Here is a 21,092-nt window from a genome sequence, read left to right as displayed (position 1 = left end):
CCATCTAGTTACTTAGGTAATCCTTGGATAATAGAGTTCACATCTTAATTACATAGATTTTATTATAGACACTTGGGATCTCTATGGTATGACCATCTCCTCCATATAATAGTATTACCTCTGCCCGGGGTCGCTCCATGTCTGAGATGTGATGGGAATTCTTCTTACTGTTAGAGAAAAAATACAGGAATATGTTTGTCATTGAGTTTTTGTTGTGTTTTTCTGTGCATTTTTTATATGAGAAAAATATGTAGTGATCCGCAGCCAAAAAGTGCTTTTTTTCTGCAGCGCTTTTCAGATAAAATCCTGCACTTTTGGTGTAGATGGGTATTCCTTGACCGAAATTGGACAGAGCTTTGCTATATATTGCAAATTTACTAGAATTCCTATCAGAAAGCTTTTATGAGTTATACCTAAAATCCACGCCAGTTCCTCTGGTAAACATCTTAATTCTACTGCATGGGAGTACGACTGAATTATTAAGAGGCTGGAGACACTTAATAATTCAGGTACGTTTTTCACCTGCCAGGAAATTTATTAAGACTGGTGTACGGAATAAATTTCCCCATTGTATTTCTAAATATTTCTTTAGAGGAATGGTTTTGCTTGTTGCACCCTTGAAAAACAACCTTATCTATGGGAAGGATACACTGAGCATTACAGGCATTCTGTGTAATCTATAACTTAGTGGCAGACTATTTGTGAAATTCTACATTAAACAAGAGTCTTAGTAGATGAAGGAAGAACAGTCCTTTAAGGATTATTAAATCCAAGGGGTCGATTGTGGACCTTACATAGTGGAAGAGCCCACTTAACATAACCTATATCTAACTTCTAACTTTCCCATTCACTTGCATTCCAGACACATCTTCAACATCCTCCAAGCCTGATCCCTGTTTTTTTTAACATTTTCCAGAACATAAACATTAATATAATTATGGTAGCCATTCTTGTTTCAGGCAGGTTTAACCAACTTTTATTTAATGTGTATGAAAACGCATGGGAAGGGGTTACTGGCCTGGTATTCTTTAAGGTTGGGGTTGACAACCCTCAAAACACGTGCTACTCTTGAGAGATATTTGCCTAGCACGGCAGATAGCAAGCAAGAAGCAGAGGTAACTCCAGCAAGGGTTAACTCCATTGTGAATGGCCAAAAAGGGAATGAGCGGACCTGCTGTCAGGTCAGGAATGGAGCAATAAATAGATCATTGTTCCCTGACCTGATGGGCAGCCCGTGAGGATGTTCTCTTCAAATAATACATCAGTCCGCTCTTTCCCTGTCCGGCTGTTCTCAGTGGAGTTAACCCTTGCTGGAGTTACTGTACCTCTACTTGCTTCCTCCTGGCCCAGTCTGTGTACAGACCAGCAGGCCTCACAATGTGATTTATTTTACATGGTGCACTATTTTGTTACTTGTTTTTTTTTTTAACAAATAATTGATGCTTTTAAAAACATCCAATGAACAGAGCTGTAATACTGATGTATTCTACAATTTACTATAGCTGTAATTTTCATTATATAACTTTCATTTGGATGAGAACTCTTTAGTTTTATTTTTTTTTAATTCAACACACCATAAGATTAGCAATAAGATTTATGCATTTTTTTCACAGATAGGGCTTTGATTTCAAACCATGTCTATAGTGGCCATCAGCTCCCATGAATACAGTCAACCTAACATCACATTATTGTGCTGTCACTTCTATCAACGATGCAATATTTTTGACCCATTTAGGCTATTAATAAAACAGACCCATTCTATAGGGCCATTATATTATGGTTGGAGATTTACACAATGAACTATGGTGAGGTCAGTAAGGTCTATCCCTGCTATAGCTATTGAGAAAGAAATAACACATTAAATATGCAATGAAACAATGAACGTCATACATTTTCCGAGTCTGAGGACGTAACCTTCGCAAGGCTCGAGGGATTCTTTGGCTGTCATCTGCTGTTTGGTAGAAGAATAGCCGAAGATCTTCATCTAGTAAAATCCAGACAGGTGAGTTTAGAAGTGCCTGTAGGATGGAGGTGGAAAAGGCAAAGCATTTTTAGATGTGGTAGTATGAGAACTTAATTAACCCTTTATTGTGATTTTGGTAATCACAGCATGTCAATTATACTGACTGAAACATAGGACAGAAAAGTATAGGTATAATGGAAGCAGAAAGTCACTTTCTATGAACACCACTGCGTTAAAAGCTACCATGCGCTTTCGCAGCACGTTTTTTGCTGCAGCCCATTACGTGGGGCTTTAGCATAAAAGAGCCTGAAATCTGAAAAAGGATCTGCTCTTTATTTATTTATTTTTTTCAACATTAAATTTTTATTAAAGATTTTTCCAAGGGTCAAACAAAAGGGAAGGGGAGGGAGGAAAGGGAGGGAAAAGTCGGGGAAACAATGGGAAGGAAAAAGGGAAAAAGTATATAGGGGAACAGGGAAAAGGAACAGGGAGAGGGGGAGGCGGACTCTGACGCAGCAGAGTTACAATGAACAATGCAATACAGTTAATCAGGTAACTGAAGAAGTGAGGGTAACAAAAGCCATAACAAATTGTAATAGCAAAACAGAAAAAGCAGTGATCTTCAATATTAGAGCACTAGGTAAAACTATACAAGAACCAGAAAAGCAGATAACAGGAAAAAAAAATGTATAAAGTAGGTAGGCTCACAAGGGTGAGGAGGGAAAAAGGGAACGAAAATCTGAGGAGTAATAGAACATGTTCCACAGCAGCCAAGTCTGACGGTGAAGACGGTCATCAGGGCGAAGCATCGCCAGCATATCCTCCATGGTATGGATATGGAGGAACTCCTTTAGCCAGGAAAGGAGTGTGGGGGGGGACTGGGACTTCCACAGCCTCGGGATGACTGAACGAGCAGCTACCAACATAAACCCCAATAACTTGCGAATGGATTTTCGAAATTTTCGAGGGAAAAGGGAAAGAAGAAGAGGGGCAGGATCATCGTCCAAGACAACACCCGTCACTTGACGAATAACCCCTCGCACGCCATCCCAATAAGGGCGAAGAAGGGGACACCCCCACCAGATGTGAGCCATCGTGCCACGGTCGTTGAGACATCTCCAACACCTATCTGAGGTGGTCGGAAAGATGGTGTGGAGCAGAGTCGGAACCCTGTACCACCTAGAGAGGATCTTATAGTTGGTCTCCTGAGCCTTACAGGAGATAGAGAATTTATGACACATCTCGATGGCTGACGACCACACACCCGGCGAGAATGCCACCCCCAGCTCCCTTTCCCACCCCCTGACAAAGGGTGGTAAGCCATCCTCCGGACTCTCCAACAGGGAGTTGTATAGCAGAGAGACCGTGTGTTCCGGCCGAGAAGCAGAGAGACAGAGGTGCTCCAAGGGCAGAAGTGGCCTATGAACATCTTGTGAACGCTTCAAGGAGAAGTAAAAATGGGACAGTTGGGAGCAGTGCCACTGGGCAGCCATTGAGTCCGGTCTGGAGGCTAAAGCCAACAAGTCTGAGCGGGGAAGGAGAGCGGAGGCAGAAGTAACATGCGTGAGTCGAAGGAGAGGGTGGGTAGGGGGGCGACCCAAAAAAGAAGAGCTAAACGCAGCTGGAAAGTCGGGGTTGCCCGAGACCGAAGTCAGAGGGCCATCATTCCGGAAAAGCAACCGCATACCACTATAAATTCGACACACCCCCATAGTTTGACTCGCAACAAACGGAAGCAGATATGGTTTGCAGTCTGTCCAATATTTCTTATGGAGCCAAGGGAGCGCCGTGAGCGGTATAGGGCTCAAAGACTCCTCCAAGGCAACCCAGAGCTTAGAGCAAGATGAGTGATGCCAATCAAGAATACGCGAGGCGACCGCTGCGAGGTAATACTTCGAGCAGTCAGGCACTGCCAGGCCTCCCTTCTTCTTAGACCGGGATAAAGTACTCCGAGCAATGCGAGGGGGTTTAGAAGACCAAATAAACTTACAAAAAGCCTGTTTGACCATCGCGAAAAAAGACGCCGGAAGTATACAGGGGACCGTTTGAAAGAGATACAATAGACGGGGGAGAACGTTCATTTTCAGTATGTTGATGCGCCCCAACCAGGAGAGGCCCTTAGCGTCCCAACGATCGAGATCAGTTCGCAGTATGCGTAGAAGGGGAAGAAAGTTCAGTGAGTAGGTGTCTGGAAGGAAACTAGGAAGCTGAACTCCCAGATATCGTATCGACTTGTGAGACCATTGGAAGGGGAAAGAGGCGCGCAGAGAGCTGAGATCCGCCGCAGGCAAGGAAACATTAAGCGCAGAGCTTTTAGAGAGATTTATTTTATAATTGCTATAAGAACTGTAAAGTATAATCTCTTTGAGAATAGAAGGAAGAGACGTAAGGGGCTGTGTGACAAAGAGGAGGACATCATCAGCGAATGCGGAAACCTTTAAGTGTAAGCCTCCTGCCCTCAGGCCATTAATATCAGGGTTCTTCCTAAGCGCCACCAAAAGATGTTCCATGACCAGGGCATATAATAAGGGGGAAAGGGGGCAGCCCTGACGCATCCCATTATGGATAACAAAAGGAGAGGAGAGAGAGCCATTAACTATAACCCGAGCCACAGGGAAATTATAAAGAGCTCGAATGCGGGTGAGCATAGATGGGCCAAGTCCTAGTTGAAGAAGCGTGGCCTCTAAGAATCTCCAGTCCACCCTGTCGAAGGCCTTCTCCGCATCCAGGGATAAAAGTAACATAGGCGTACTTGAACGCTGAGCATGACGGATGGCGGAGAAGGCCTTCAAGGTATTATCACGAGCCTCCCTACAGGGGACAAAACCTACTTGATCTGGGTGAATAAGATCCCCCATGTGTGGGCTGAGTCGGTTGGCTATCAGTTTGGCATATAATTTTGCATCGGTATTAAGAAGGGAGATGGGTCTATAGCTGGAACAGAGGGTATGATCCTTACCCTCCTTAGGTAAAACGGTAATGTGCGCTTGGAGAAAGGAGGAGGGGAAGGGCGTATCAGAAGAGACTGAGTTGAAAGCGCGCAAAAGGGGCAGGAGCAGCTCAGCTGTAAGAGCCTTATAAAACCGAGCCGTGTAGCCATCAGGGCCGGGGCTCTTACCTCCCGGGAGAGCTGAGATACCCGCCTCCAATTCCTGTGCCGTAAACGGGGCCTCAAGCAGAGCCGCGTCATCACGTGACAAGGACGGCAAAGCAGTTGCCGCCACATATTGCGCTAAAGTAGGAGTGGAAGGCGAAGAAGAGGGAGAAGAGTCGGGAGAAGGGAGATGATAGAGGGAGCTATAATAGTCCGAGAAAGCAGAGGCAATGTCAGATGTAATATGCGTAATGGCGCCCGACGGTTTCTTAACAGCCAAAACGTGGGAGGCAGCACGGCGATCACGTACAGCTCTCGCAAGAAGGCGCCCCGCCTTGTTTCCCCACTCATAAAAAGAACGCTGTCCCAATTGACGCAATCTCTGCTGCCTGTGCTCGAGCAAAGCTTTTATTTCCTGACGCATGGTCGTTAGAGCGGCCAACGTCGACTGCTGAAGAGATCGCTTGTGCTGGGTCTCCAAGGATGCCAAATCAGACAAGAGCGAGCAAAGTCTAAGACCTGCCTCCCTCTTCAGGCGAGCCCCGTGTTTCATCAGGACCCCACGAAGCACACACTTCAGGGCCTCCCATTGGATGGGGAGAGAGGTGGTATCGTGCGCGTGATCCTGAAGAAAGTGAGAGGTGGAGAGTTTCAGATCAGCTAAGCATTGAACATCAAGAAGCAGAGATTCGTTCAGTCTCCAGGTATTAGAACGAGGGCACGAGGACGGGGGGCGAAAAGAGCAAGAAACAGGAGCATGGTCAGAGAGGAAAGTCAAGTCGATTGCGGAAGCAGTCACCAACGAGAGGAGATCATGAGAGAGGAAAACATAATCAATCCTACTATACGAGTTATGCGGGGGAGAGAAAAAGGAATAGTCCCTGTCCAGAGGATGGAAGATGCGCCAGACGTCACACAAAAGCATAGAATTCAAAAATCTTCTAACCCTATTAATAGCTCCGTACGAAAGCTGGGACCTGCCCGACGAAGTATCCAATAAGGGGTTGAGGGCAAGATTAAAGTCCCCACACACAATCAAATGACCCTTAGCGAAATCTTGGAGGGCCGCTAGCGTAGACAAGAGAAAAGGGACCTGATCAGTATTAGGGGCATATATATTAGCAATAGTGTACATCACCCCAGAGATTTCACAGATCAAAAATAAGTACCTGGCATTTACATCAGACAAAGAGTCTAAGACTTTGATCGGTAAATTCTTATGAAAGAAGACAGCTACACCCCTGACCTTACCTTGTTGGCTACTACTGTGGAACCAAAGCGGAAAGTACCGATTCTTGATCACCGGAACACGTTCAGATAAAAAATGCGTCTCCTGGAGGCACAGAATCTGTACTTTGCGCTTATGCGCATCATACAGAATTTGCGAGCGTTTCTCCGGAACATTAAGACCTTTAACATTAAAGGACGACACAGAGATGTCCGCCATCCTAAGGGGAAGAGGGGGGGAAGAACGGGAGACAGATCAACAGAGTAAAGCAACTAGAAAAGGTCAAGAAGAACAACAAATAAAACAAGAGGGGAGGGAGATAAACAAAAAGAAAAGGAAGAGGGCTGTGGGGTTGCCCTCAAAGGGAACTAAATGGGCCGGAGCACAGGTCTCCAACAGGCCCCGCTCGGCTGGGACCAAACTATGTGGGGACGAAGAAGACAAGACGCAAGCCAAGGAGTGGTAGAAAGACAAGAATCAGAAAAGAAAAAAGAAAAGAGAAAAAGAAAAAACAGAACGATCCAGAGCAGAAGTACTCCGGCTCCGACACATGAAATTTACAACAGAGCCTATACGACAATAAACACGGTGCAATAACATTACTAGAGACCTGAAAAAACAAGAACATGGGCAAAAACAGTCACATCAGAATCGCAACATAACTGCAGAACAACTAAGGAACAGAAATGCAAAAGCGTCCTGTCAGAGAGGAGGAAGACCGCAAGCATAGGTCACGGAGGCAACAATCGTGTTGAAGTGGACCGTCGTCCACGCTGAGAGGTCTGGGAGCGGGGTAGATCCAATGGGCGATGATCAGCTGCGTCCCATTGCAAGCGAGGAGGACCAGTGTGATTAGGATCAGCCAAAAGTGAAGACCAGTCCGGCAACTGTAGAGGCGGAAGATTCAGGACACGAAGGAAGGTCGGCAGATCAGCCGGGTGAGCCAGAGAAAGGATACGGTCCCGATGGCGAACCTGGAGAGCGAACGGGAAGCCCCAGCGGTACGGTATCTTACGTTCCTGTAGGACGGATAGAAGAGGCTTCAAGGCAGAGCGTTGACGAAGGGTAAATCTAGAAAGATCTGGGAAAATAGACAAATCGTGGCCTTCAAAGGGCACAGTGCGGCTGTTGCGGACCTTCTGCATAATCTCCTCCTTGACAGCATAGAAGTGGATCCTGCATATCACATCTCGGGGTTTAGAGTCATCAGAGCTGCGAGGGCGTAGCGCCCGATGGGCACGGTCCATTTCAATGTGAGAGTCAAGCGGGCGCCCAAGAAGAGAATTAAATAATCCAGTGAGCGTGGCAGCCAGGTCAGCAGGCTGAACAGACTCAGGGAGGCCGCGTATACGTATATTATTGCGGCGATTACGATTTTCAATGTCATCCATATGGGAGATTAAGTTGCGCAATTGGGAAGAATGAGCATCAGAGTCCTGTCGCAGACTATCAATAGAGGAGGCAGCTGTAGATTTAAAGTCCTCTAGGGCTTGTACCCGCCGCTGCAGGTCCGAAATGTCAGATTTCACAACACGCAGATCATGGCGCCAAGCGCGCTTAAGGTCAGAAGCAAGACTGTCCATGTCCCTCCTACTTAGGGCTAGAAGAGCCTGCAGCTCAGGGTGTTTCTGTAAAGTAAGAGCGGCTTCATCAGGGGGGGGAGATGTGAGACAAAAGAGGGGGCATCCGCCCGCAAGGCCGCAGTGGTAGGAGCAGGGCGGGAGGGCCTCTTACATGTTTCAGGGGGCCAAAAATCTTCATCAGAGGAGGCATCCTCAGAGGGTGACTGAGGGCTCTGTTGAGCAGGATGTGGGGTGTGGAGGAAGGATTTTTTGTGCGGGGGGCTAGCACCCCAGTCCGCAGTGTCCAGAGGGCCAGCATGTGGGGGGGTGACCTGCCTCAATTGAGGGGGGGTATGTAGTAGAGACCCAGGGGTGCCTGCAGCCACCTCACCCTGAGTGGGTAATGGAGACATTGCCAGGGATGCAGCTCCCTGCTGGGAGACAGTTGGGGAAATGGCCACGTCCAGGGCTGCACTCCCCTTAGATGAAGAGGCATGATGCTGCTGTACCTGAGGGAGTCCCGACGTCATAGCCGAGGGATCCAGGCGTGCAGGAGCCGACAGCCGAGGGTCCGGTGCGAGGAGAGAGCCGCCGCCATGTTCCAGGCCTTGGCGCGCAGGGAGGGAGGAGGAGGAAGAAGATGGCGGCCCGCCAGCACTACAGGCCGCAGAGTCCAGGGTCCCACGCCGTTCGCCGCGGGGGGCGAAGAAGTCCGGGATGGAGCTCTCCGTATGCGCGGAGGTAAGAGGAGTCTCCCGATGCCTCTGGGAGCGAGTTTTGCCCATGTTTGCCGGTAATGCACCGCAAAGTGTCGGAGCCTGAAGCGGAGCTCGGATCACAGGCGTCCGCTCGCGTGCATGCCTAGCCACGCCCCCTTTATTTATTTTTTTATATTATTATTATATTATTTTTTGCAAAACTAGCTCTACAGTACTCTTACCTATGGGCCACAAGTGGAACTGCAGCTTAAGCTCACTCAAGTTAAAGCATGATAGGAAATGGATAAAGATTCTGAATCCCATGATAACTACGTTGTCTCGGAGGGCCCATTCACATGGAGTAAACGCGCGTGTATTTTGGCAAAATAAACGTGTAAAAATAAGACTCCCATTGACTTCAATGACATTTTACATGTGTATTTTGATGTGTATTTTGACGTGTTTTTTTACATGTGTAAAAAAATGTCAATGAAGTCAATGGGAGTCTTATTTTTACACGTTTATTTTGCCAAAATACATGCGCATTTACTCCATGTGAACAGGCCCTAACTGAAGCAGAAGATCTGCAGAAAGCTTTCTGTGAAAAGTGGTTCGAGAAAAACTGTGATGCTTTTCTACCACAGTTTTTTCCGCCAGTTACATTTTGATATCGCCCCTGCTTAGCTACATAGTTTTATTTATTTCATATTACAAGCCTAGATAATATATATATATATATATATATATATATATATATATATATATATGATCATTGATAGAAAAGCAAGCAAAAATGGCAAAATGTTCTATTCTTCAGTATATCTTTAAAGTATTCAAGCCCTGGTATGTGGTTTCCGTGTAACTAAGACTACTGTATAATCATAAAATCATAGAAGAAATACTTAATACTAGTTTAGACAAATCAGTCAATCTAAGAACAAGAAAAGCAAAGAACAAGTCACAGAAATAAAGCACCTAAAAATTACAAAGAGGCGAGGGTGGATAGAGAAATGCAGGAGGTTGAAAACCCATTCTTCCCCCCAACTTTAAAGGGATTTTTTTTATTTTTTTTATTACAGACACTTATGCTCTATCCACAGAATAGGAAATAAGTGTAAGATTACTGGGAGTCCAAGTGCTTTGACTCATAGTGATCAGGATAACGGGGACCCTACTGTCCCCTTGCATCCTCCATGTGAATGAAGTGATTACCCAACCAGCGCTCCATTTACATCTATTGGGCTCCTAGAGATTGCCCATATTCTCCACACTGTAGGTCAAGGTAGCTGGACTCCCAGTGATCTGACACTTACTCCCTATTCTGTGACTGTGTATGTAGTAAATAATCCCCTCTAACAGCTTCTTCAGGCCCATTGGTTAATTCATCTAGAATCATAGCTGGGTTGTAAGGAACATCCCCCACTAGTATTCTTTCATAGTCTTGTACTTCCAGGGAGGGGTGTTCCTTACAGCCCAGTGATAACTCTAGACTGTAAGCAGCACCGCACCTCCCATGAGGCGATCTGAAGCGACCGCTTCAGGCAGCGCTATGCCAGGGCCCCGGGGAGGGCAGCATTTTTGCTTACCTAAGCCAATCCAGGACAAGCTGTCCTGGACTGGCTTAGCGTCACCGTGGATTGGGGAGTCCGCTGGAGCAGCGCTGCTCCAGCGGCCTCCCCTCACGCTCAGGCAGAGAGCAGGTCCGCTCCCTGCCTGCTCTCTGCCTGCTAACGCCGCTCCGCCCCGCCCCTTCCGCTCCGGCTTTCTGTTGTCCGCCTTGGGCGGAAAAAAAGGTAGATTCACCCCTGACTGTAAGGCCTGCCTTTCTGACAGTGGAGAGATTTCTGACGGTATATAATTGTCAAGATCTGAGTTGTTTATAAAACGGTGGTCTTCATCTAGGGATTTGAGCCAGTGTTTTGTGGTTCTTTGGTCGGTTCTCTTTGCCACTGAGCTGTTGGGATAGTGGTTGGGCATCTGCCACAGTGTCTACTTGAGCTTGCTTTGTGTCTCAGTGGATACGAGCTTCAGGTGTGTGTAATTGTCATTAACTTATCAGGTCTTTCCGGGGTCTGTATTAGGCTGACTGCTGGCTTCAGTCCTTGTCGGTTTTTGTGGTTACCAACTAGAATTCTTGGCCCAGTCTAGAAGGAGAGTTTAGTTGGAGTTGTACGGTTTCTGGAGCTGAATTGGAAGTGGTGTGAGTTTTGTTCTGTGTGAGAGTCTGCTTTTCCCTCATACATTCCTACTCAACCCCTGTCCTGTATTAGTGAGTTTCTGTTTTGGGTTTCAGGTTTGCTTTGCCCCTGTCCTGTGATACCTTTCCTCATTACTCCTCTTCTTCTCCTCAATTCCTGTTGTGTATGTAGTAGTTGTGCTGCACCTATTCCTTCTCCAGCATGTCCCATCCGAGTTAGTACTGTTTGCTGCTGCACTTATCCTTTCGCTAGGGGTGACCGCCTCTAGTTTCCCAGTCCCTAGCCTCTTTCAGCTCTCACCCCACCTGTCTGTTAGGTCTTTGTGTTTAGAGAGCCAGTAGTTGTCGGGGCCGAGCTTAGCTTGGGAACAGTCAACCAACAGCCTCAGGCAGGGCCTAGTCAGCTGTCGTAGCGCTAGGGACAGCTTTCCTACCCCGTTTCCCTACCATGGTTCAGTACCATGGTTGTCAAGCATTGACACAACCGTTACAATAATACCGCACATTGCTGAGGACATAACAGATGTTTATGACATATGTGATGTAATTTGGGATGGAGTTGGGAGAACTATTACCTGTGGGGGGTCACCAATATCTATGTGTGGGACAAATAGGACATTATTGCCTATGTGGGGGACTATTACCTGTAGGGGGGAGATAATTAGGACACTATTACCTATGGGGGGACTATTCCATGTAGGTGGGAGATGATTAGGACACTATTACCTATGGTGGGATTATTATCTGATGGGGGAGATAATTAGGACACTATTACCTATGGGGGGACTATTACCTATAGGGGGAGATAATTAAGACACTATTACCTACCATATCTGTATTAACAATATATTATCATCAGTGGCCTATAAATGTAGCTACACCTGAGCTTCATTTATACAGTCGCCAAGTTAATGGGCCTTTGAAGAGAACCATAAGGCTGATCTCTTGCTGAGAATTAATTTGACACCCCTGCCCTAAGGGGTCTTGTATAGTAAAACCCCTATATTACAGGCTGCCCAATCCAACCACCAGGAAAATGGTGCCTTAGTAACTTTTACCAAGGCCTTAAAAAGTTTTTTAGCAGCACAAAAAAAAGTGAAACATGAAAAACAAACAATTTTCCCTTCTTTTGTTTATATTTTCCTAGATATAAAAAAAATTAAAATACCAAAAATAAAGCCCTATGATTCACTGAAAAAAAAAAATAGCTAAATAACCCAAATGGTAAAAATGTTATAGCTTTCACAACCACATATACGAAAAAAAAATAGAAACTGTATCTGGCCCTGAACCAGAGAAATTGGCCTGGTACTGAAGTGGTTAAGGGACCGGTATTGTATGTAATGGACTCTGTGCAGTCTCTGCAATGCACTGATTTACTGGGTCCTCCATAGCACAAGGCTTTCTTTGTAGCCATTTTCCACTCTGGTTAATAGATAAGGTCCCTGTAATAATATAAAATTCTTTAATAAGGTACGTATTTAATAGGCTTTCTAAATGGACTGAATTGGAACTGAATTCTAAACTAGACAATCCCTTTAAATGACTAGTTATTCTTTGTATTGTGCAGAGGAACTATACCTTCATATAGGCATTCAGGAGAGGAATGCGATTCTCAGCAATTTCCTTCTTGTTCCCAACATAAATCTTTGCTGTAAGACAAGGTTATTAGATACATCACACTGGGCACAGTGCACATAAGAGCTCACACATCAAATAAATGGGAAATTAGGCTACAGAGGAATGCTGGTCCCATGACAATGGTCATCGACTAAAGGTACAGACAGCAATGACCACAGCTCAATGCTGCATTCACCGCATGCTCTGAAATAACTGAACATACAAGGGCTACTTACCTGGTAATGGCGGGAGGGTGCAAATAAAGGGTGCCATACCCTTCTCGGGTCCATAATTGTCTTCAAGCTTTGCATGCAGGGTGAAGAACTGGCTATATCTCCTGTATATAAAATACTTAGATGCACCTTTCGTTTTAACCTCAATCACAAATGTCTGCAATGACAAAATGACGGAGGAAGAGTAAGAGATCAATGTGATATGATTTATAAAATGAAGGAGTTATCCAAAATCTGGCAAAGTTATGGCATAGGTAGCGGATGATGTAATATAACAAAATATGTATAATGTAAGTAACAAGAAGCTGGTGGTGCAGTTAGGCCCTAACTTTCAAGCCTATAGACTTGATTGCACTTCTATAGAAAGTTGTACGGGTCCATGATAGTATGGACCTTTATATTGAGATGCATTCATGTAGCTACACCAGTACGGCACATAAAGCAAAAGATAAGAAAGGAAACCCAAGCAACGGCAAAAAGACAATTCATATTTATGGATTACATACAAATATTACATACATAAATGTATATATAGGGGGAAGGTAGTATGGACTGGGTAGTACATATTAAAAAAGCTGAACTCGTTCGCCATAACAAAATGCAATAATGTATGCAAATAACACACAAAATAGTGCAAATGGATATATCGAGAGAGAAAGGTGGGAGGGACAGACAAAAGAAATGTATATACAGTATAACCCCTATACAAGCCGACTAGGATGCTTCCATAGCTTCCATTATACTGTTGGTAGATCCTGCTCAAATCAACAGAAACCATTGACAGAATTGTGACATCTTATCTCAAGACCCTCAAGTAGACTATCCAAGCACCATATATGTTGTACAGGTAATAACCTGATAATAATTTTGTCTTATACATTATTTGTTATGGAATTTTCTTACGTAGTATACTGAGAAACCACTTCTTTCTTCTACATCTGCAATATGGGCCGACACAGCAACATCTTCTGCAAGCTGCTCAAAGTCACTAAAGCAATATACAAAAGAGGTAAAAGGACATCAGAGACATCAATGAAAAACACATATAAATCAGTAAATATATCTGTAACACATGGGAATTGTCTACTCTACGCTGGACAGCTATATCTGGCCCAGTGGCGTAACTAGGAATGGCGGGGCCCCGTGGCAAAGTTTTGACATGGGCACCCCTCCTCCCACCTGACACCGACACCGAAGACCTCGACCGACCCCCTCCTACGCATTCCTGCATGTTCTATTATCCCCCATAGTGGCCCCTGCACACAGTATTATGTCCCATAGTGGCCCCTGCATACAGTATTATCCCCCATAGTGGCTCCTGCACACAGTATTATGTCCCACTGTGGACACCCATAAACAATTATACTCTGGGGTCTTTTCAGACCCCAGAGTATAATAATCGGAGACCCGGGGGAATAAAAACATAAAAAACTACTGTTTCTTACCTGTCCCCCGGCTCCTACGCTGTCGTCCTCCTTCAATGACGTCGGACGTCACATGACTCGGGACGCAGGCCGGGTTCATGTGACGTCAGAGACGTCAGACAACTAGGAAGGAGGCCTGGCCAGGATCGTGGAGAGGTAAGTAACAGTGCTTTTTATGTTTCTTACCTCTCCTGGTCCTCCAATCATTATACTCGGGGGTCCGAAAAGACCCCCGAGTATAATGATAGCTGCGGTAGCGGCTGTCACCGGGGCCGTAATGTCCCGGGCCCTGTGGCAGCTGCCTCTGCTGCTATGGCGGTAGTTACGCCACTGATCTGGCCATAAGGAACCAATGTGTACAGGTAATGGAATGGTGTGACACAAATGTATGCTACCAGGCATCACCGCGGCCTGTACTTCATCTATTCCCTCACCTGATCCCTTGGTGCTATGTGCTGGTTTCTCTCGACCATCCTAGTTCAGGTGTCACCTACACTAAGACTCCTAGAGATAGCAACCAGGTGGTTCAATGCAACAAAAACCAGATTCATATACAGCGGTTTCAGGGACAACTCATTTAGACTAAGGCCCCATGTAGCGAGCCGCAGAAAAAAGCGCTGCGGGAAAAACCACAGTGGAAACACTTCACAGTTTTTCCCGCCTCACTTTTCACAGAAAGCCCACATATTGTCCTCTACGGACTTTCTGCTTCTATTATACCTATTATATTTCCCCTGCGCATATTTTTCTGCAATGTATGGATGGGATTTGCTAGTTCCTTGCAGGGACTGTAAAATGCTGTGGTTTTGCCACGGCGTTCCTGCTGCAGCCAAACCACCGCATTTGCGCCACTTGGGGTCCCAAGACTTGGGAGTAGTCCAAAGGCAAAATAATGTATTTTACACAGTTTGTCCCGACCAGCTGTATGTTGCACCAATATATAGGCAGAGAGTGGAATATATTGCTGATGTGCCTTTCACCACCAATCCTTAGTGAACAGAGAAACACCAATTGGTCAAAAAAATTCAAAAGCAGAAATTTGGTTTTCTTATTAAAAAAAATCCATAAATTGTGTCCCTCTTTCAATAGCATGCCATACAATTGTCTTCTCTGCTTACCCCTTTTCCGGAAAGTGCTTTGGTTATGATAATCTCAAGCTAATATTATGGGAGAAGTTATAGTCCTGGCAGCCTCATACCAGTGACTAGAGCACTGGTCACACAAGGACACTGGCACTGCAGTCACATGGATGACTTAGGGGGACTTTGGGGCGTCCTGATCTCCAGATGACTGGGGAACCCAGTGTTCTGGTGCCTAGTGATCAGAGACTTGTCCCCACCCTGTGGATAGGGGAGAAAATGTCCATAACGGCACAACCTCTATTTGTTTGTTTCTTTATTTTTTATACTTCCTTGCAAATTGAAAAAAAAAAACAAAAAAAAAAACGGTTGCAGAGTCACAGAGAATGGATGGAAGACAGTATGACTACAGGACTGGCCTAAACAAAGTTTGTAGTCTGTAATTATGAAGACACATGCAAGTCTTCCAAGGAGCTGTAGACACAGGACCATTGGAAATTTTTGATCAAGTGTTAGGGAATTGCAATAGGATCAATTCCCCAGTAGCTGCTGGAAACCCTGGGAAGGGGCACAAGAGACAGTGAGCCCTAAGCTGAAGCCCACCACTGTCCCTTCCTGCTTGCCTAGTCCTATCCTATGTAATAGGCGGCAACTTGGAGACGATCCCTTCCTATATACGCGAAACATAAAACGCAGACAAGACAAATAACAACAAGGGAGGTCAGCTAGCCGAGGGTCCAGTAACAGTCGAGCAATGCAGTGTCAAAATTGATATCCAAAAGAGTAGTCAATAGGGAAAGCCAGGGGTCAAGAGTCAGAATACACGAATACGAACCTGAACCTGATAGTAAGGCAGGCTGTCAATCACAGGGCAAAACAAAACTTAACTCTTAGAGGAGCAGAGGGAAAAAGGTGAAGGAGACGGGTGTGTTGGAAAATCAATTAACAAAGTGAAGGAATAGGACAGTGTTCAGACAATGCAACACCAAAAACTCTAAGCAAGTTATCAAATTGCACACGCCTCCTGCGCCACAGCATGCGAGCAGAGGGTGGCACAGAGATCAGAAGAGGCAGAGATGTTACATCAATGCTATTTACCAGGTTGCCTGATTTTTTTATTTTTATTTTAGATGAATTGAAGCATTGACAAGAAATTGTTGGCAAGATAGACCTTCCCTTTAAGTTGTACATTGTCAGTACATTTATGATATATGCCTCTTACCTTTCATCTCTTAGCTGTCGAGGGAGAGACATGATCAGGTATCAGTTGGATAACCGCAGATATGACCTGTATAATTGATAAAAGTGTTTAAAGGGATTTTCCCATCTCAGTGTTTCATCAGTTTGTCTGTTGTCTCTACTTCTCTCTTCCTGTATTTCCCCACCACCACCACCTTGCTGAACAGGACACTGAAGTATCACAATACTTATGCAGATCAGATAATATGCACATGTTTGTAGAGAATGGACTCAGTGTTATATGTGTGTTTACATAGAGAGATAACAGACTCGGCTTTATCAGCAAACTGCAATTAGCTGAACTGATGATGAGTGATGTCACTTGTCCTATCACACAGGTCCGTGGTTATGGGAGGAATAAGGCCACATAGCAGGCAAACAAGGCAAACTTTTGACAAGGGCCAAACAATGACCTCCAAATCCACCGTTTCAGTATATCTAATAGTACTAGTAACAGAAATATAGTAATAATATAGCAATACTACCCGAAAACATCATTGTAACCCAACAGCTCATAAACCTTTACACAACTCCATGAATGTAAAAGTAAAAAATTTATGTGCTTTTATTGCACAAGAATAGTAAACACAAAAACCTATAGAAATGTGGTATTTCTGTAAACTTACTGACATAAAGAATATATACACAGTAAAAAAAAAAATATTCATTTTTTTTACGTCTAAACTACCATTTACAGGAGAGATCAAAGTTTTCTGAATGGATCAATTTTTTCAACTGTGAATTATTTTCCTTATAGTTCCTTTCTCTTATATACATAGGTAAACTATCAATATGACAGTCTGAATGGGCCAGATTTACATTTTACCAATCCGTTGCGTTCAGCAGTTGTACTTTGAAAAATATCCGATTTCTATATATTGCAGCGTTCATAACGGAATGCACCAGGAAACCGTCCTGCAATCTTCCCCTTACTTCACAGGATCCTAAAACTGTCAGGAAAGTACACGACCACATAGTTCTAATACATCACACACAGACACATCATGGCCTCTCTGATCTGTCATAGAAAACACGGTTTACATGGTTCAACTCTACGACCTGCAGATAGATTACCCCTGGGTCCCACCTCGAAGCAGACAACTCTTCAGCCCCATGCTGCTCCTGTCTCTCACCTGTCCCACTGTCTTAGGACGCCACGACGGGTTTACTGTTGTCTCTGCCAGAAAAGGAAGTATGTAGAATAAATTGTGAACAAAAGCAGAAGGAGAGTAATAGGAAGTGGTGACACAAGCTAGACTTAAACCTCCCCTTTCACCAGCTGTCATTGTGAGTCTCCATCTCTACTCTGCTCATTAGCATGACCGATGACAGCTCTGGACACTGGAGATGTAGTTGTGCACGTAGGAAGTGTCTGTCAGTATATTAATGCCGGGAACTGGCAATTACATGGTTAACATTAGAAATGTCCTGCAACCGCAACCTATCTGTAATTTCCTTAAATGAAGTGAAAGATGATTTGTCATATCTGCCATAAAACTGGCTTGTCAATGCCCGCAGGCTTTTGCATGCTTGAATGGCGTTGTGGGCTGTGGCCACACACTTTTATTAGAAAAAAAATCCAGGATGCAGGGAGCTTTTTGCCAAAAAAAGGTCCTGAGTCCACTGCATCCTTACACATGACATCATAGACATCACATGACATCACAATTGGTGCAAAATGTGCAAAGCTCTAAATCTGAACCACCTTATATCACATGAATAGGACAAGTCCAGGTATGTAGCTGTGGGTGGAGGTGGTAAAATTCAGAACTGTATCATTTACTCCCAAAACATCTGAGCAAAGACCCCTGTGTGATACGTCAGGACAATGGTCAGGTTATGCGTGACTTTCAGGACAATTGGATAACTTCATGACCAGTGGATGTCCAACCCCTGGGACTCCCATCAATCCTGAGAACAGGGGTCCCCATCCCAATGGACAGGCAGGCCCAGCATCTACCCTACCACTCCATTTATTCTGGAGATAGCCAAATACAGTATCTGAGAAAGGCAAAAGTATGTGAACCTTTAGGATTTCAATCTATGGGATGACAATTAGTCATGAGTAAGCACGACCTGATTTATTTATAAAAGAGGGATCTGTCAAGTCTGATATTTACAACACGTGTTTGTGAAGGTGTATCATGGCATGAGCCAAGGAGATTTCTAATGACCTCACAAGAAGAGCTGTTGATATTCATCAGGCTGAACAAGGTTACTCAACAATCTCTAAAAAGACTGGACTCCACCCAATTCACATTAAGGGTCCCTTCACATGGAGTAAAATGGTGAGGAATTTGGTGTGGAATTTCAGTGCTGGAAAAAGGCCTCCCATTGACTTTTCAGCGCTGAATCTGATGCGGATTCCACACCAAATTCAGCGCCAATTTCCTCCATGTGAATGCTCCCTAAGGGTGCATGCACACGGAGTAACACTCCACTCATTCAGACACGTAAACACGTGTCAGAGTGACCACTGTAAAACAGAATCCCATTGATTTCAATGGGTGCCAGTCCTACGCGCGCTACACATTGAAATCAATGGGAGGCTTTTAAACCCATTCATTTCAATGCGTAGCGCACGTAAGACTGGCACCCATTGAAATCAATGGGATTCTGTTTTACAGCGGTCACTCTGACACATGTTTACGAGTTACTCTGTGTGTATGCACCCTGTAAGCCGATGGCTGGTCAGATAATGGAGGGGGTGTACATCTAACTCAGACTACTCAGGTGGGTGAGATGAAAAACTCCAGAAAGACTGGTTCTCAGCAGATAACTTTTGTCTGCTGGGCGTTATTTCAAGTTCTCTCTATTGGGCTGGATTTTTAGGAATGGCAGGTAGGTTGGTAGTAGGACCTGTCATTCCAACCCCCTCCAGTCCACGCATTGTGGATGTTTCTGCAGCGTGTCAGCTGCTGTGAATTGTCCTCATCAGTGAGGTTTAAAAGGTCAGCTCCAGCAGCAAGACTTTGGACAGAGCTTGGCTGGAGAGCCAGCAGGAAGGTCAGACTGTTGGAGCTGTCTTGGTTGATGCAACCTACTGTTGAGTCTGCTATTATAGGTGAGGTAACCTATTCTATGTTTAGTTAGTGCCTAGCCGGGCAGGTATTTATTTTTGTATTGTTTCCTTTTGTTGCTTCCCTGCCTTTTTGAGTGAAAATAAAACTCTACCTTTGTTTTGGACTCAAGAAACTGGACTTGTGCGTCTATGCCACCCCACCTAGCAACCCCAGACCCTGACAACCCTTAGTGTTTTGGATGTGTACATGTCTACTACTGTCCCATACTTTTTCTACTACCTTGTCCCCACCATACTTGTCCTACTCTAAACTTCATCCCTAGACCCCTGTGGTACATTTCTATGTATGTGTCCACTGTATAATCTTAAGAAGATTGCAATTTGAGTTAAAAAATAATAGTTACATTTTTATGTAATTCTAGTGCCCATTGTTGAATTTTAAGCCCTGTCCGTCCTGTTATACCACATTCCAATTTAGTCAGAAAAAATTGCTTAAAACTAGATGGAACATGGTACAGAATATAACAGAATTCTGTCAATAACAATAGTAACTTTGGGTCACTGATTTTGGTTGTCTATAAAGATAGTGAAATCGCTTATACTTTGTGAAGAAGATCATATTGAAACTTGGTTTTGTGCAGAGCCATAATAAGGATTCCAAAGAGGATTTCCATTTCCATTTGATCACATATGGAAGCATACTGTGGCGAATTTGCTATTCCCTTTATGTCAGACAATTGGTATAGCCCTCCCTCTCTGCCTTTGTAGGAACGAGGGCAAAGCGAGACACAATGTAAGATGGGCCGGGGCATACAAACATCTTGGTACAACAAATTGACTATAGTTGGTGCCAGAAGGCTGCCGTGAGTTTTACCTCCAATCTACAACAGTTGTTGACTGGTGTTGAATTCCATTTTGGCGCCAAAGCCTCTTAATATCTCAGGTGATGTTAGTGCCAGTCAGGGACTTCATTATAGAAAGCCCGTCTTAATAAATTCACCCCATAATTTTTTTCAGATGTGAACAAACCAGATAGAAAACTGTGACATGTTTCATTGGACGCCGCATTTGTGTAAAAAGTTTACGCGCATAATACGTCCATCTGTAAATCTCATTCCGACCATAGGTCTGGTGGCATGATTTACACTATCATGGAGTCTCATTAGATCTGTGACTGGGAAAGTATTTGTGGCTGTAACATGGTCAGTGTAATAAGGATGTATTATGGCCTTTATATTTGATGTTCTTCAGAATTTCCTCATGTGCAGATTTGTTTCTTTCACACAAGCACAACACAATTACATTTCAAGAGCCAACGGCAGCTAACATCACTCTCAGGGCTCGGAGCTGTCACCTGGAGCATATTGTCGAGGCTACCCCCATTGGCTACATAACAACACGACTGAGGATAATCTGATTATCAATATGAGGTAGAGCATATAGTTAATGGTTTCACCTCTAGGGGCACTCCAAATTGGATTGTGAGGGTAATATTGCTGAGAGCAAGGATAGGATAGCATTAGTTGCTCAAGTCAAACAGGTTAAACAGAATTATGGCTATTATTAAAAAAAACAAACCCTGTACTACATCACAATAAAGATTTACACAAAAGATGGGCTGTGATTAGTAAGAAGGTCCCATCTTTTAGTAGAATTTTCTCTAGAAGTCAGATAAATGTTCACAGTCCAAAACATATATATATATTATTGGGAAGCTAGTCTCTCATGTCAGC

The 21,092-nt window shown here is 44.4% G+C and overlaps 3 protein-coding genes across 6 annotated transcripts in view; 1 reads left to right on the top strand and 2 right to left on the bottom strand.

The window, feature by feature from the left end:
• The window catches only part of PVALB (parvalbumin), a 166,236-nt gene that overhangs the window by 87,195 nt on the left and 57,949 nt on the right, over positions 1-21,092 (top strand). The gene's annotated exons all lie outside the window — the stretch shown is intronic.
• NCF4 (neutrophil cytosolic factor 4) overlaps positions 1-21,092 on the bottom strand; it is a 78,382-nt gene that overhangs the window by 14,769 nt on the left and 42,521 nt on the right. For 2 of the 4 annotated variants that reach the window (XM_075286865.1, XM_075286866.1), the window contains exons 2-7: positions 16,321-16,386; positions 13,499-13,583; positions 12,599-12,752; positions 12,324-12,394; positions 1,891-2,018; positions 119-167 (exon numbers count right to left, since the gene is read on the bottom strand). In XM_075286865.1, coding sequence (XP_075142966.1) covers positions 119-167; positions 1,891-2,018; positions 12,324-12,394; positions 12,599-12,752; positions 13,499-13,583; positions 16,321-16,352 — 519 coding nt within the window. In that variant the 5' untranslated portion in view covers positions 16,353-16,386. Of the gene's footprint in view, positions 1-118; positions 168-1,890; positions 2,019-12,323; positions 12,395-12,598; positions 12,753-13,498; positions 13,584-16,320; positions 16,387-17,470; positions 17,514-21,092 lie in introns of those variants that run through there. The other 2 variants (XM_075286864.1, XM_075286863.1) reach the window with 2 other exon arrangements.
• STIMATE (STIM activating enhancer) overlaps positions 3,243-21,092 on the bottom strand; it is a 372,954-nt gene continuing 355,104 nt past the window's right edge. Inside the window, exon 9 of the mRNA XM_075286869.1 lies at positions 3,243-3,253. The gene's annotated coding sequence lies outside the window, so the exon portion shown is untranslated. The remainder of the gene's footprint in view (positions 3,254-21,092) is intronic.

Source organism: Leptodactylus fuscus, chromosome 9, assembly GCF_031893055.1.
Source record: "Leptodactylus fuscus isolate aLepFus1 chromosome 9, aLepFus1.hap2, whole genome shotgun sequence".
Taxonomy (NCBI): domain Eukaryota; kingdom Metazoa; phylum Chordata; class Amphibia; order Anura; family Leptodactylidae; genus Leptodactylus; species Leptodactylus fuscus.
The sequence above is the reverse complement of the archived record's forward strand: the minus strand, read 5'-3'. Positions and strand labels throughout refer to the sequence as shown.